General features: G+C 36.6%; 1 protein-coding gene across 1 annotated transcript; it reads left to right on the plus strand.

Annotated features, from left to right (window-relative positions):
* The first annotated feature begins 2411 nt into the window (after positions 1 to 2411).
* LOC125665389 (isatin hydrolase-like) lies at positions 2412 to 12733 on the plus strand. Its single transcript, XM_048898036.2, has 3 exons — positions 2412 to 2564; positions 7607 to 7780; positions 11611 to 12733. The coding sequence occupies exons 2-3, from the start codon at positions 7617 to 7619 to the stop codon at positions 12287 to 12289; spliced, it is 843 nt and encodes a 280-aa protein (XP_048753993.2). The 5' UTR covers positions 2412 to 2564; positions 7607 to 7616; the 3' UTR covers positions 12290 to 12733.
* The last annotated feature ends 4589 nt before the right edge of the window (positions 12734 to 17322 follow it).

Raw genomic sequence — 17322 nt, forward strand, 5'->3', positions numbered from 1 at the left:
AACGAAGACCAAAGTCAGGTCATATTTATCTATTGTAATCGGTTACATGATATTTGTATTCCATTGAAATAAAACATAAATAGCTCGTTGCACTTAAAAAAATTATTTAATGGCTCATTAAAATACAACTTATGAAGTATGATTTCACTATCGAAAGAGTGATACAAGCTCTCAATTATTTGACATGATTTTTAAAAGATTTTTCCTGGAATGATAGAAAAGGATGTTTTGTTTGCAAATAAGATATTTAAAACTTATCAGAGAACATTATTTTCTGCAAAGTAGACACATTACTATATCAAATTAGTGACATTACTATATCAACTCTCAGTGATTCTTTATTATTGTTATTACAGTGTATTTTTTTTTTTTGGCCATATATGTTTGAATTTCTCAAATTTAAAATTTGAACCTAATATTCATATTTTGATAGGTTGCAATCTTAGAACAATTTACAATAGGAGATCCCTGCTTTGGGGTCGAAATTGACCTACAAAAAATTGGAGAGCCTGTTTATCACCACCTGGCTGATAGTTGTCCCCTCAGTTCTTGGAGGGTGTGAGGCTTAGTAAGCTACACCACTGTAGCTGTATGTCGAGGTTCCTTCCTGTCATGGTTCGAATCCATCTCACGCCATACTTTCATTTTTTCTCCTTTCTTGTCTGAGTCTCTGGTATGAAAAAGACCTTTTCATTTGATTGTCTCATCGAAAATCCTACAATCAGTCTTGCGTGAACAAAGAAAGTAAAAGTAAATATAACTTAATCACGTTTAAGGACCCTTATTTCAAATTCAATGAAGGTTTAAAAAAATAAACTGCTTAGTTTGCAACTTCTGATACTTCCAAAACACATGTGCTCTCACACATTATTGTTTTCAAATCGTGATTCAACGAAATTGAACATTCGTAAAACAACAATAATCAAGGCTATGTTACCAATTCATAATGCACATACCCATATCGTATCAAATAATTCCGTTGATGGCATGAAACTTGCATTTTTCCAACCAAGCACCTGTTCTTCCTCCAACTTGTCTTTCCATGATCAAGCTTTCGCACGACGTCGATTGCTTACAGCGCATGCGCGGATTCTCGTCATTTGTTTTGATTTTACTGAGAAAACGAGACGTGTGGTAACTAAATATCCGAACATTAGTTTTAATACAACTAATTTAATACTTTGGTAATTATAATATTCTTGCATAAAGATGGACAGTGCAATATTTTAAAAATATTCAACGAAAACATATGTATCAACATGCAGGCAGACTTCAGCTGACTTCTCATTGTGACGTCACTGTACTATCTTCACCAAAGCAAATTCCATATCTCGCCTTAACATACCGGCGTTTTCGCTTTTTCAACACTTTTTATTTTATATTTCGTATAACAATATGTATATTTTCCTATAATAATATATGGTTAAAATGCATCTTCATTTTTCATATAAGAGGCTATTCTCTTCAGATTTCTAAGTGGACAGACATTCACTTCTCTTCGCAAACTTCTGGAAAACGTGTTTAAATGTCGGAACCGGTGACGGTTTACATTTCAATTGACGTTTCAACTTAAATATGAATACTTTCAAGTACGGAAAATAGAAATATTATCTTGCAAGTTATATTCAAACGTAACACTTGAAATCACCTGCCCTTAACTTGTCTAATTTCCATATTTGAACGACGGTAAAGAGAAATATTCAAGGAGGACAATCTCTGAATTCATAGAATAAACCATTGAAAAATATAATTAAGCGTTATTCATTATACTAAACTCAAATAGAATGCAAAAACTACATATTTTTCAATAATTTAAACGGTGCTGCGAAATAGCTTGCGATGTTCGTGGAATGTGCATCTTCAGACAAGAACAGACGGCACTAAACCGATCTAACCTAACTGAAACAGAGTGTGCCTTCATAGCTGCAATTGACAAATTATTAATTTTAATTATTTTGTTAAGCAGAATATGCAGTTAATGTGAATATAAAATAATTTGATTAACACTATCGTCTATGATTTTGCATAAACATGTCAAATAAACCCCGTCTCTCTCTCTCTCTCTCTCTTTCTCTCTCTCTCTCTCTCTGATCGCCCATGTGAATAGGGCGGTTTTAAGATCGTAACTTATTTTAAGACCATTGGTTTACGGCCTAGCGTAAGCTCCTTCATGAAATGCGATGAGTTATTCCTCTTTAGTAGTAATATTTCTGGACTATAAGGTCTTCCCATCATGAACAATCATATACTTTTGCAATTAAATCGTATCGGCGTGGAATGCCTTGGGGGAGTTTATTTACAGTGTTGTACCAATAAATCATGATTCTATTGTGAAGGACAGACAGGTATGGACGGTCAAATGTAAACATTGTTTGACACAGTTATAGTTGAACAATAGAACAGCATAGACTTACCCCCTCTGTGATGATTTTTATTTCTACTCTTCTAAGGATTCATCATTGCGCTGATGTACAGTTGTGTTTTGCCTTGTACAATTGTTTATGGACTTGAGATTTTGTTGAAATTGGGTTTGTGATCCACTTAGATCTTATTGCATCAGATTGGTAAGTAATCAAATGTAAACAAAGACTTCAAAACAAAACCTCAGTATAAGAATCATGAAGTAAGGCCATAGTACGGTACGCTGCTTACGCTGTGTGTAATTCTTGTCAATAATTAAAACACTAATCAACAGAAATTTCAGGCGATGTCGTCAGAGGCCGGTGATTGTATATGATGGGAGATTAATCTGTCGAGTTGTTGCAGACTTCCGGGGTCACCAACACCGACATTTCTCCCACATTTTCAATTCCTTTCTAAATTGGACTTTTTCTCACCGATCTAACTCCCAGTTGATATTTCAACAAACGTAAATATATGTTTGATTTTGTTTTTCTAAAATTTGAGAATATTGTAAAATAAGGATATGCATGCAGGTAAATATTTCAGGTATCACACCGGTAATTATTTTCACTGTATATTACTATAGAGGAAAAAAATTCATTAAAAATCAGTTTACAGAATTGCTGCCGAATAACGCAGTCGGAAACGTTCTATGTTACCTATCTCGTCTGCCAACACCAGAAAAACAACACCCTACGCGGCATTTTGGAAAAAAAAAATAAATACCCGCAAACAGGACTACCCGTGTTTTTCACATGTGTGTAAACATCCAGAGTGCACCTCAGGAAGTAGCCTCAGCTACCAACAGCAAATAGTTCCTTTGTATACACTTGGTTATTTCTACAAATTAAACAAAATTTCCTAATCAGGGGCACAAAAATTAAGAGAAAAGAAGAAGAGGAAATGAGAAAAATCGCTCAAGGAAAAAAATATTTCTTGAAATATATGGAACTACAATTGACTAGTTCATTTTGATTGGACAATTACCGGTGTGATACCTTCACGAATCACCTGAAAATAAATGATGATAATAAAAATTATGAACCAACACCGCTAATTAAATCAAAAGGTATAAAATATTGTTCCATCCAATTGGAAAAGCGGAAGCAATCAATGAATACTTTATAACAGTATCCAACTCTGGGATCAGGTCCAGCAGAATATACAATTGAAGATCTCGTAATATCCGAACAAGATGTTCTTGACCAGATTCTTATTCTAAATAGCATCAAACCTTCTGGTCCTGATGATACATCACACCAGCTCATTAGAAGTATTGCTCCTGCTATAAAACATTTAACAGCATTATATAGCTTCTCTTTAGAATATCAATTTGGATTAAAAAAAAAATAACAATGTCGAAGCAAACATAGATGAGGAGAACATTAGATTTGTGTTTTGATTGATGTTTTCCGCCACATTCAACAATTTTTCAGTTATCTGGTGGCGCCCAGTTTTTTATTGGTGAAAGAGAGAACTCAGATACAATGTGCCTGGGAAGTGACCACCGACCTTCCGAAAGTAAACTGGGAAACTTTATCACTTACCGGCGCGAGCTGGATTCTAACCCGTGCCGACAGGTGAGAGACCGTGTGATTTTGAGCGCGATGCTCTAACCACTCGGCCACGGACGCACCCATTTGTGTTTTGAGATATCCCCAAAGTATTTGGTAGAGTATTACACAAAGGTCTACTGTTTAAATAAAGAACTATAGTATACAGGGTAATATTTATGGCTGGATTGAAAGTCATATTGGTGAAAGAACACAAAAGGCTGTTCTTGATGTTACACATCAACAATGTTTTTAATAACGATGCCATACAAATTTTGTTGTGCTTGTTGTCGAAAAACTTCACCAGGAATAGGTTCGTTTGTTGATGAGGTGAGAGAATGGATGAATATTGTGTCATTGGGAAAATGTGTGGGGTAGGTGATTTTATCTGCGATAAATGCAGGAGAAAACTGTTTGGAGATAAGGTGGCAATGAACCGATAGATGGTTCTCAAGCTGGAGAAATGTGAATATCTTGAACTCTTCAGATATTACACAAAGGGGACCGGTTTGTACATAACTAAATGTAGGTACGTATACGACCGACTGTAACTCAAACGTAGATGAGATAACGTCGACCCCGTCAGTATTTTTGAAAGGAGATCGAATGACGTTCCTGAAGGGTCTTCAAACGTAGGTGAAGGTGGTGGGGTATCCGGCGTGTCAATAGGTCAAGATATGGAGATTACTAGTAAGGGAGAACACGTAGAACATGAAATTTTCGTATCAAATAACATTGAACTTCCGATTATTTCCATTGGCAAAAGGAAACGCACCTGTTATTTGTAGAAAATCCTCTACATTCCAAAAAATTATTCCAAATGAGGCAAGGCTAGACATTTTTACATCACAAGGAGTTCTAGTTCCTTATGGTGTAAAATGTTGCATTATACATCTTCAAAATAATCATCCGCGAAAGGGGAGTCATATTGATAAATTAGTAAACTCATTACAAATCACATTTTGATAACATTTTATTAAAGCTCATTGTTTGTAAAGTTAAGGCGATCTCCAACAAAGCTATTTTACAACGATAAAATATTCACAAATGAATATGTATTTGTTGTTTTCTTTCATTCCTGTATAAACTATCTATTTGATTAACGCATGTATACATTTAGTTGGCCTTTAGAATGTTCATTCAAATACGGAACCAGTTTCGACTTTTATTTTATTAATCGTGCCCCTGTGGGCCTTTCCTTTTGTTCTTTTCGTATGATTCTTTAACCCTTAAGAAAAAAGAAAAAGAAAAAACCAGAAAACCTTTCCATCCTGCATTATTTTTTTAGCTGATGTTTATTTAAATGAAATGGATTCCCATAATACTTAGGAGTAATTATTGCCAATGAGTTAGCATGGAATTTACACGTGGAAGAAATAATATCTAAAGCCTACACCCGCTTAAATGTATTACGCTGGCTGAAAATAGAAATAATTTTCTTATGGTATAAAAGTTTATCACTGGGAGTACAATATTTGCAAATATTTATAATTACATTCAGTTAAGTTTTTTTGCCCTACTCAAACAAGTGTGTATTCCATATTGTCCACTTTATCTGGTCTCTCCTATGATAACTGTGTTAGTGATAATATATATTTACACTGTATGATTTACCATGATTTTTTCACATCAGTCTCTCACGTGTATCAGATCTTTGAGAGCGGATTTACATTTAAACCACTGTATGGCTTGTTTTCCACTCTCTGTTGTTACTTGTAATTACGTACTGTCATAAATGTATTGAATAAATATTGTTTAAACTAACTTTTCTCTCGCCACTTGATTTGGTCTCTCGCTTCGCTTGGCACCAGATCTCTTGGTACTCGAGAAAAGTTTACCAACATACACTTTTCTTCACGTTTTCATTGGGTATTCTAGTATTAGATGTAGGAGAAGGATTGTCATCATAATAGGTATGTAGAATTCTTTTTCAGAATTTAAATGCATATATAGGTACGTTGGACTTTGCAGACTTTCTTATTGATATACTAGCTACCTAAAATGCGGGGTCTTTAAGAAATAAATACTTTGTTCTCCTGTATGATTTGAAAAAAATGTAGATATTCTTTATGCTTACTTTCATCTGACGTGGAAATGGTTTGAATATTTATGGTTGAAATTTGTACTAATTTAGTAAATGAAAATGGCAGCTGGGGAGCACACCAAATATCTACTCGTGATTCGCTTGATTGACTGACGGACTTTAAACAGTAGATTGTATGAGAGGAAACTGACTTTGGAATTATAATCATAAGTAGAGATTGATTTGATTAAATTTAGAACTAATAATTTGTAAGATAAATGGTAAAAATGTGATGTTATATTTATCCCTATACCTTGGGAGGCCACAGGGAAGCTATACTATATAAATTCCATAGGAGGCGACTGCGCCAGAACCCTGCTTTTTCCTCTTCGAAGATCTATTGATATGTAGTTACAATAGCTTTAGAAATGTCATGGTGTACATAAAAGGTGTGGCAGGTGTTTGCACGATAATGTTAATAGATAGGGAACTGAACACCATGGAGAGGTCTAACTTTCAGGCACTTCACTTAAAGCTGGTGACGTCTCTTTAAGGGAGTAAATAATCTTCCATGGGAGGTGAAGACACCTCCACACACACACTTACCACCCACACACTTACCACCCACACACTTACCTACCTACACTCACCCCCACTTACCAATACAAACCTCTCACACACCCCACACACTTACCACACACACACTTACCACCCACACACTTACCTACCTACACTCACCCCCACTTACCAATACAAACCTCTCACACACCCCACACACTTACCACCCACACACTTACCACCCACACACTTACCACACACACACTTACCTACCTACACTCACCCCCACTTACCAATACAAACCTCTCACACACCCCACACACTTACCACACACACACTTACCACCCACACACTTACCACCCACACACTTACCTACCTACACACTTACCACACACACACTTACCTACCTACACTCACCCCCACTTACCAATACAAACCTCTCACACACCCCACACACTTACCACCCACACACTTACCTACCTACACACTTACCACCCACACACTTACCACCCACACACTTACCACCCACACACTTACCACACACACACTTACCACACACACACTTACCTACCTACACTCACCCCCACTTACCAATACAAACCTCTCACACACCCCACACACTTACCACACACACACTTACCACCCACACACTTACCACCCACACACTTACCACACACACACTTACCACACACACACTTACCTACCTACACTCACCCCCACTTACCAATACAAACCTCTCACACACTTACCACCCACACACTTACCACCCACACACTTACCACACACACACTTACCACACACACACTTACCACACACACACTTACCACACACACACACTTACCACACACACACTTACCACACACACACTTACCACACACACACTTACCTACCTACACTCACCCCCACTTACCAATACAAACCTCTCACACACCCCACACACTTACCACACACACACCTCCCACTCGCACAACCCACAAAAGGCGTACTAACGTGTAATTGATAATTGTTGGAGTTGTGACCTATAAAAGGTAGCAATGTATTCTATGTTGATGGCTATCGTTTTTTCCAGATTGGTTAAGATGTTGTTTCGGTGCCTCGTGCCTTTACTATCTCTGACTCTCTGTGTCGGTATGCAGGTCGTGGACCTCACCCACGAGCACAGCTACACCACCATCTACTGGCCCGGGAACCCCGCATACAACTTCACCGTGTTACACCGAAACAATACAGCCAGTGGATTTTGGTGATTACTGATATTCATATTATCTATAGTAGCTATAATCAAGTTACATTTTAGTTCGTCTGTTTTTGATTCGCGATTCTAATTCTTGCAATACTGATAAAATACGATAAGACTTCATTTTGCCGAAGCTTCTCTTCGACGAACGGCTGTGTATTGACTCTTCCATCATCGGGAAGTATAGGTAGATTATACCGCCAGGGAGAAGCATAGCTAGACTCTACATTCAGGGAGAAGTAAATAAACTCTGCCACCAGAGGGAACGTGGTTAGATTCTAACTCCAGGGGAATGTAGTTAAACCCCTCCTGGGAGAATCATAGCTAGACTATACTTCCAGGGGAAAGCATAGCTAGACTGTACCTTCCTGGAGAATCATAGTTAGACTCTACCTCCAGGGAGAAGCATACTATAGTAGCTAGAATCTACCTCCAGGGGAAAGCATACATGTAGCTAGAATCTACCTCCAGGGAGAAGCATAGCTAGAATCTACCTCCAGGGAGAAGCATAGCTAGAATCTACCCCCAGGGGAAAGCATATCTAGAATCTATCTCCCGGGAGAAGCATAGCTAAACTCAACCTCCAGGGAGAAGCATAGCTAGAATCTACCTCCAGGGGAAAGCATACATGTAGCTAGAATCTATCTCCAGGGGAAAGTATAGCTAGAATCTACATCCAGGGGAAAGGATATCTAGAATCTATCTCCAGGGAGAAGCACAGCTAAACTCAACCTCCAGGGAGAAGCATAGCTAGATTCTACCTCAGTGGGAGCATACTGTACATACATGTATATGCACGATAAATTTATTATCGTGTAATTTCATTAGAAGTCATGAAATAAGATTGATCGCTTTTATTTTTACATTGCTAAAATGCATGTAAAAACTCTTGGACAACATATCACTCGTGAATTCGTTTTTGTGAACGTATGAATACAGGCACTCAACGTTTTAAATATCTATAATAAAAATTGTCTTCTTATAAACATAATATTCACAAGGTATATCACGGCGCCATCTTGGTTTTCTTTTTTACCAGCTGCATCGCTTGAAAATTTCGGAGAAAAGTTCGATATAATATAATATGATAATTAGACCCCTACCGTTTAGAAGCAAATCTGTCAAGGTCTTACCTCTCGCATCATCATGGTGAACTGGAAATAAAGTCCATTTATCGGCTATAATCAACCGTCAAACATCGTCTACTGCTTCTCAAATGCGAGAAATCGCTGAAAGGTGAACGTACGTTGACATCATTTTGGGATAGCCCTTTTTTCATTGGTCGATAAAATTAAAAATAGTAAATATTATAATATTAGCAGTAAATATGTTCTAGAGAGCGAGGTAATAGATCTTGAATACTATTCTATTAATATATACTTTATTTATTTTTTAAACGTTAAACATGATAACTTCACTTATTCATGCATTCGTTGTATTAAAATTAGCCTAGTTGAAAGTAAATGTCATAACGTAATAAGAAAACTTCAAAATTGAATTCACACACACACGCACGCGCACTTACACGTGGGTATACTCTCAAACGTACACAGTGACATTTATACCTCCAAATGTCCTGCCCTGCTTTTTCAGAGTGTTGTCACAATGGGTGACAAAACCTGGGTTGGAGTCGAAGCAGGGGGGGGGGGGGGGGGGTCATGAACATTTCCAATGTTATTTGGTAATGTGATAGATTTACTAAATTTCCCGTGCCAGCCTGTCCCGAAACCACACAACTGTGCCCGAGTTTTATTGTTTGCAGGACTGCAACTAACCTGCATTCAGTGCCCCCCTCCCCCGCCACAAGCGTCAGAGGGTACATTAGCAAGTGAATTCTCATTTGCATAATTATGTCAACTTCCGGCCACATTTTAACGAGTTTTCGCATTTAAGAAGCAGTAGACGATGTTTGACGGTTGATTATAGCCGATAAATGGACTTTATTTCCAGTTCACCATGACGATGCGAGAGGTAAGACCTTGACAGATTTGCTTCTAAGCGGTAGGGGTCTAATTATCATATATCGAACTTTTCTCCGAATTTTTTAAGCAATGCAGCTGGTAAAAAAGAAAACCAAAATGGCGGCGTGATATATCTTGTGAATATTATGTTTACAGGAAGACAATTTTTTTTTATTATAGATATGAGCATCTGGTGCATTAAAATTGGTACCGTATAAGTTTTACATTATGACCCCTGGGTCGAGGCCTCTGCTGGTGGACTATTAGTCCCCGAGGGTCTCTACAGCCCAGTAGCTAAGTACTTCGTTACTAGCTTGAAAATACGGATGTATATTTAATTGCTGTTATAAAATTTAGAAATTCATTTCAAAATTAAGGATTATCTCCCTCATGCATAGCTCTTATCCTTGGACGAATTTGGCTCCACGTTTTTGGCACGCTGTTTTTTGGCTCTATTTAGCTCCAAAACTTCATAGTTATTTCGGATTTCAAACATTTCGGTTGAGCATCTCTGAAGAGACATTATTTGTCGAAATGCGCATCTGGTGCATCAAAATAGGTACCGTATAAGTTTTACATTTAATACGTCGAGTGCCTGTGCGTATGAAGTACTCTTAACTCATAATCATTTTTGTTGAAGAAATTCTATTTAATGGCTTATTAAAACACCACATATGAAGTATGATTTTATAATGGGTAAATAGGATACAAACTCTCAATTATTTTATTTGTAAATAACATGTATATGTATATTTGTCTGAAATATTTTTTTCTTACTGACTTTTGTTTCATGAAGATTTTAGTCGTATAGTTAAAACATATTGAGAAATAACGTTATCAATGTTCATTGATATTTTTATACAAAAAGTAGAACGTCTATCGGAGTTTTAGGCATGCTTTATCATATATCCATATCAAATCAAAGTGAAATTTGGACTTTAAAACATCTTACTCGGAAACAAATTCCACCTTATTATCGTTCTGGACCCCCCTCCCCTAAGTCATATGAAATAATTGAGAGACTGTATCCCTTTTTCGATGGTAAAATCATTTTTTGTATGAGGTGCTTTATCGGGCCATTAAATAAAGAATTGGTGTAATGAGCCACCTTAAAGCTACCTAAATTTAAATGAATCGGGATCAGTATTAACCTCAATTTTGTTGTTTCGTTTTCCGCGGTATTATATAACCTCTTTAATTCAATCCATTCTTTAACTGTTTACTTGATCAAGATATAGGACTTACGGCATGTGCGATCAGTTAACAGGGGATTCTTACTCCTCCTGGACACTTGTGTGTGAAGAGGGCGGTATTTGCCCCGTTTTGATTTTGTATTTATTCAAGAATTAGTAGATTGATCACTGTTCAATATCTTTATTTTTTCTTCTTAACAAAATGTCCCTATCGGGGATATTTGTGTTTATCTTTATTAAAAACATCGTGTTTTATATTCGTTTTTCCCAGACAAGTTTATCACGTAGAAATAGCAATTATACTTCATATTACCAATACGGGGTTTAGCTAGAATACGCCATGAAGTGAAAAAATGCGCTCTTAGAGATAGAATTTAGCCCTACAAGTAAACGTGGCATGGTTTATGTATTAAGCTTCAAAGGTTTATATCAATGAAGCGTAGTTAAACTATTTCTCCAGGGGGAAGGATAGAGCTCTATCCTCTTCCTCCAGGGAGAAGCGTAGCTAGGTTTACCCTCCAAAATGAAATAAAGAGTTTTCATTGTATTGTTTCCATCTGTAAGAGTTTGATGTAACTTTGAAAAGCAAACGGGGAAAACATTGGAAACGTTAAGTAAGACTATAACTATCGAATCCAAACTGTATATACCTTTATATGCATCTGCTCCTTTGCATTACCAGGTACGAAAGTAACTTCTTTGCCACGGCAGAACACGGAGGAACACATGTGGATTCTCCAGCTCACTTTTACAAGGGAGGATGGCGAACACAGCAAATTCCGATGGAAAGACTGGTAGGCAAAGGAGTCGTCATCAACGTCAAATCGAAGGTGTCCACAAACTACGACTATCGCGTCAGTGTCGGAGACCTCACTGATTGGGAAAACAGCTACGGACGTATCCCTGACGGAGCGGTGGTTCTGATGAATTCCGGATGGAGTGACAATTACCCGGATAAAAACGACGTGTTCAATACCACCACTCCTGATGACCCAAGTACTTTTCATTTTCCTGGTTGGCACGAGGATACTGTAACATGGCTGACTAAAAATAGAAAAGTACACGTCATAGGTGTGGACACGCCCTCGGTGGATTACGGTCAATCAAAAACTTTCCCCACTCACGTGATACTTGGTAAAAATGATATAATTGGGGTAGAGAACGTCGGTTTCTTGGATAGGATACCCGAGAGTGGAAGCACTGTTTTTGTCGCCGTTCTGAAACTCACAGACGGAAGTGGCGGTCCAGCGAGAGTGTTTGCTGTGGTCAATGAAAATGAAACGCCATGCACTTCAGGAAGTAATGCTCATTTCGTCAAGTTTTTCCCCATGATTGTTCTGATCATACTATTTCACCTCTAGACAGTGTTGCAATTCCATTCCATTACTTGATTTGGGTTAGTCTTATTACATGTAAAACTTATACGGTACCAATTTTGATGCACCAGATGCGCATTTCGACAAATAATGCCTCTTCAGTGATGCTCAACCGAAATGTTTGAAATCCGAAATAACAATGAAGTTTTAGAGCTATTATAGCCAAAAACAGCGTGCCAAAAAAAAGTGCAGTGAAATTCGTCTAATCTTCAATGACAAAGTTCTACTGTATGTGAAACGTAATCCATTTATTGTTAAACTATGCTGAATTACTATGATTAGAATTTATCAAAAATATCAACTTATTGAAACGTTGAAGATTGCTACATATATTACTATTTCAATGTATGAATGTCTGAAAAACTAAATGCACCCGTACAGTAGATACAATACATTGTGAATATTGAATATACCGTGAAACTTTTTCAGTCCGACATTAATTGGACATGGTGTGAAATAAATCAATTTTCATTAGATGTTCATAATGATGAATAGATGCAAGAAGGTTTTGTATACCTGATTAGAATTTGAAAGAAATTACTCATATTACATATGCCAATTTAAAGAAGAGGAAGGCACCGGGTTCGATTTTCGATCCCGGCGTCCTCTCAGATCTACATCTAAAAGTTAACACAAGTAGTGACTATTCCTTTGCCAAGTGCTCGGAAAGTTGCGGGTCTTCCAGATATGACCTTAGAAACTAAGATCACGTGCCACGGAAGGCGTTGACATGATAAAGAATCTTCTCTGCTTCGACGTGTCACGCATAGATAAAAATTGGAGGCACTTCACGTGGGGACGCCCCTATATGAGGGAAATTTTTTCAAATACAATGTATGATAAAAAGGAAAATGTACAAACAAGCACACAGTTACAGTTCCTGATTTGTCACTTTGTTTACACAGGGATAAAAACTGACACTGATATAAGTAATCTCTTATTGTAAATCCACTATAACGCCGGAGTATTAAATAAAACGAAAATGGAATCTGCACTCCATGACGTAACTTCCATGTCGATTAGACTTAGTATGGCCTTGTTTTTTCTTGAAACACAGATTTTGTTTTGGTTCCAGCTAACAAAGCTAGTAACAATATTGTCTTTGTTTGTAAGGATCATTATTACAACTGTATTTTAAACGAACTTGGCATTAATTCCACTTTTGGTAATCATACTTATACTCCAACTGCCCTTTCAAAAGACGAAATTCTTCAAAACCATGCTTCAGTTTTAGACACATTTAATATTCCAGTCAATGGGTCGAATGAATATGAGTTACCGTACCTATACTGGATTCCTAAACTACATAAAAACCCTTACAAACAAAGATACATTGCTGGATCCAGTAAGTGCTCTACCAAGCCCCTATCTTTGCTCCTCACGAAAATGTTAACAGATGTGAAGGAGAAACTTCAAACTTACTGTGCGACTACCTATGCCAGAAGTGGTGTTAATCAAATGTGGATTCTAAAAAATTCTAAAGAACTTTTAGTAAACTTGAAATCACAGAATTTTTCCCAAATCAATAGCATTAAAACCTATGACTTTTCAACACTATACACGACCATTCCTCACGATAAATTAAAGACTAGACTTTTTGACATCATAGACAGTTGCTTCTTCAACAAAAACGGAAAACGGAAATACTCATATCTAGTGATCAGTCATTCAAAAACTTACTTTGTTAAACACCACTCTGATTCCACACACAAGTACTCTGAAGTTGAAATAAAAAATATGCTAGAGTTCCTCATTAACAATATCTTCGTGGTCTTTGGTGATCAGGTCTTCTAACAGTCTGTTGGAATTCCCATGGGCACGAATTGTGCTCCTTTGTTAGCTGACCTGTTTTTATATTCATATGAAGCAGAATTTATTCAAAAACTTCTACGTGAGAAGAAAAAATCTCTGTGACCTTCAATTCGACTTTTAGATATATCGATGACGTTTTATCTATTAACAATGATAGCTTTCATTCATATGTCGATTTGATATATCCCTGTGAGCTCGAAATAAAGGACACCACAGAGTCGTCCACTTCTGCTTCATACTTAGATATTTTATTGAAAGTAGACATTAACGGCAAACTGACAACTCAACTGTATGACAAACGGGATGATTTCAGCTTCTCCATCGTCAACTTCCCACATTTATGTAACAATATTCCAGTATCACCTGCATATGGTGTTTATATATCTCAACTAATTCGATATGCTAGAGCTTGTTCTGGGTATAGTCAGTTTTTAAATCGAGGTAAGCTACTGACAAACAAGTTGATGGTACAGGGATTTCAACAGTCTCGATTGAAGTCAGCATTTCGCAAATTCTATGGTCGTTATAACGATCTAGTTCGTCAATACAACCTCGCATTGGGTCAAATGCTGTCTGACGTGTTTCATACTGATTGTTAAACCGTTCTTGGCACACTGATTTTGACGGTGGATAACTCCGTTTACCTGATCAGGATATGGGGCTTACGGCGGGTGTGACCGGTCAACAGGGTATGCTTACTCCTCCTAGGCACCTGATCCCACCTCTGGTGTGTCCAGGGGTCCGTGTTTGCCCAACTATCTATTTTGTATTGCTTGTAGGAGTTATGAGATTGATCACTGTTCGTTATCTTCACCTTGCATTTTCTGAAAACGACATCCTTTATTTTGAATAAGTATATAAAAATATCACCATTGAAGTACTATACAGGACCGGGGGAACATGGTTTTGGAGTAAACTACATAAATTAAAGGTGAAGATAACAAACAGTGATCAATCTCATAACTCCTAAAAGCTATACAAATTAGAGAGTTGGGCAAACACGGACACCTGGACACACTAGAGGTGGGATCAGGTGTCTAGGAGGAGTAAGCATCCCCTGTTGACTGATCACACCGCCGTAATCCCAATGTCTTGATCAAGTAAACGGATAATAATTTGAATGAGTAATTATTTTTTTTAACTCAAATAACAAGACAGATAAGTATCCACTTCATCCGCACCTAGGACAGTGAGTCAATGGACTGGATACATGAATGATGCACTAATGGGAATTTTATGTCGATTTTATTTATTAGATGTTAATGGCAAACTGAGAACTCAACTTTATGACGGAGGGGTGACTTCAGCTTCTCCATCGTCACCTTCCTATTTTTTTTAGGTAACAATATTTCATTATAACCAGCATTTAGCGTTTATTTAATTGATTCGACACGCAAGAGCATGTTTTGTGTATGATCAATTTTTAAAATGAGGTAGGCTACTGACAAAAATGTTGATGTTACAAGGGTTTCAACACTCTCGTTTGGAGTCAACATTTCGCAAATTCTGTGGTCGTCATAATGATCTTATTATACCCCACACAAGGAGTTGCAGAGGAGGGTATGATGTTATTGACTAGTCTGTCCGTCAGTCAGTCAGTCCTGGTCTTGTCAGCGCAACTTATCTGTAACCGCGCAACAGAATTTCATGTAACTTTGAAGTTGATAAGGACTTATAAAATAGATGTGCATATTTGCAAGAAATTGTTATTCAATTGCTTTCCTTGGACTTCTTCCCTTTGAACTTACAAATTTGGCGTCCGCCAGTCCTATTTTTGCCAGAACAATTACTCTGAAACCGCTAAACAAAATTTTATGAAACTTTATATATGTGGGGTATGTGAATTTGCACATTTTCTTTTATTTTGTGCAAATACGACAGGTCGTAAGATCGAATGTTGTCTATACCAATTGTTACACCGTTCTTTACATAGTCGTTTCGACTAGGATTACGCAATTTATCTGTTAAAAAATAGAAGGCACAATGAGGATGAGACCTGTCAACATGGTATGCTTACTCCTCCGAGGCACCTGATCTCACCTCTGGTGTGTACAGAGTCTGTGTTTGACCTGTTCTTAATTGTCTATTCCGTGTGGGATTTCCGAGATTAATCACTGTTCGTTATTTTAACTTTTTCTTATAGTGTAAAAATGAAAAGTTTTTAACATATGCCTGTTCATAGACTACTTTATTAATTTATTATGTAAGTATTTATCTTTAGATGTGATAAATAAAAATGTAACGATGAAATGTAGTGGAAATAGGACAGTGAAAACACATATAAGCAGACATAATAGTGAAATAGGACAGTGAAAACACATATAAGCAGACATAATAGTGAAATAGAACAGTGAAAACACATATAAGCAGACATAATAGTGAAATAGAACAGTGAAAACACATATAAGTAGATATAATAGTGAAATAGGACAGTGAAAACACATATAAGTAGATATAATAGTGAAATAGAACAGTGAAAACATATATAAGCAGACATAATAGTGAAATAGGACAGTGAAAACACATATAAGTAGACATAATAGTGAAATAGAACAGTGAAAACACATATAAGTAGATATAATAGTGAAATAGAACAGTGAAAACACATATAAGTAGATATAATAGTGAAATAGGACGGTGAAAACACATATAAGTAGACATAATAGTGAAATAGAACAGTGAAAACACATATAAGTAGATATAATAGTGAAATAGGACAGTGAAAACACATATAAGTAGATATAATAGTGAAATAGGACAGTGAAAACACATATAAGTAGATATAATAGTGAAATAGGACAGTGAAAACACATATAAGTAGATATAATAGTGAAATAGGACAGTGAAAACACATATAAGCAGACATAATAGTGAAATAGAACAGTGATAACATATATAAGTAGAGATAATAGTGAAATAGAACAGTGAAAACACATATAAGTAGACATAATAGTGAAATAGAACAGTGAAAACACATATAAGTAGACATAATAGTGAAATAGAACAGTGATAACATATAAGTAGAGATAATAGTGAAATAGAACAGTGATAACACATATAAGTAGACATAATAGTGAAATAGAACAGTGAAAACACATATAAGTAGACATAATAGTGAAATAGAACAGTGAAAACACATATAAGTAGAGATAATAGTGAAATAGAACAGTGAAAACACATATAAGCAGACATAATAGTGAAATAGG

This window comes from Ostrea edulis, chromosome 1 (assembly GCF_947568905.1).
Source record: "Ostrea edulis chromosome 1, xbOstEdul1.1, whole genome shotgun sequence".
Lineage (NCBI taxonomy): Eukaryota > Metazoa > Mollusca > Bivalvia > Ostreida > Ostreidae > Ostrea > Ostrea edulis.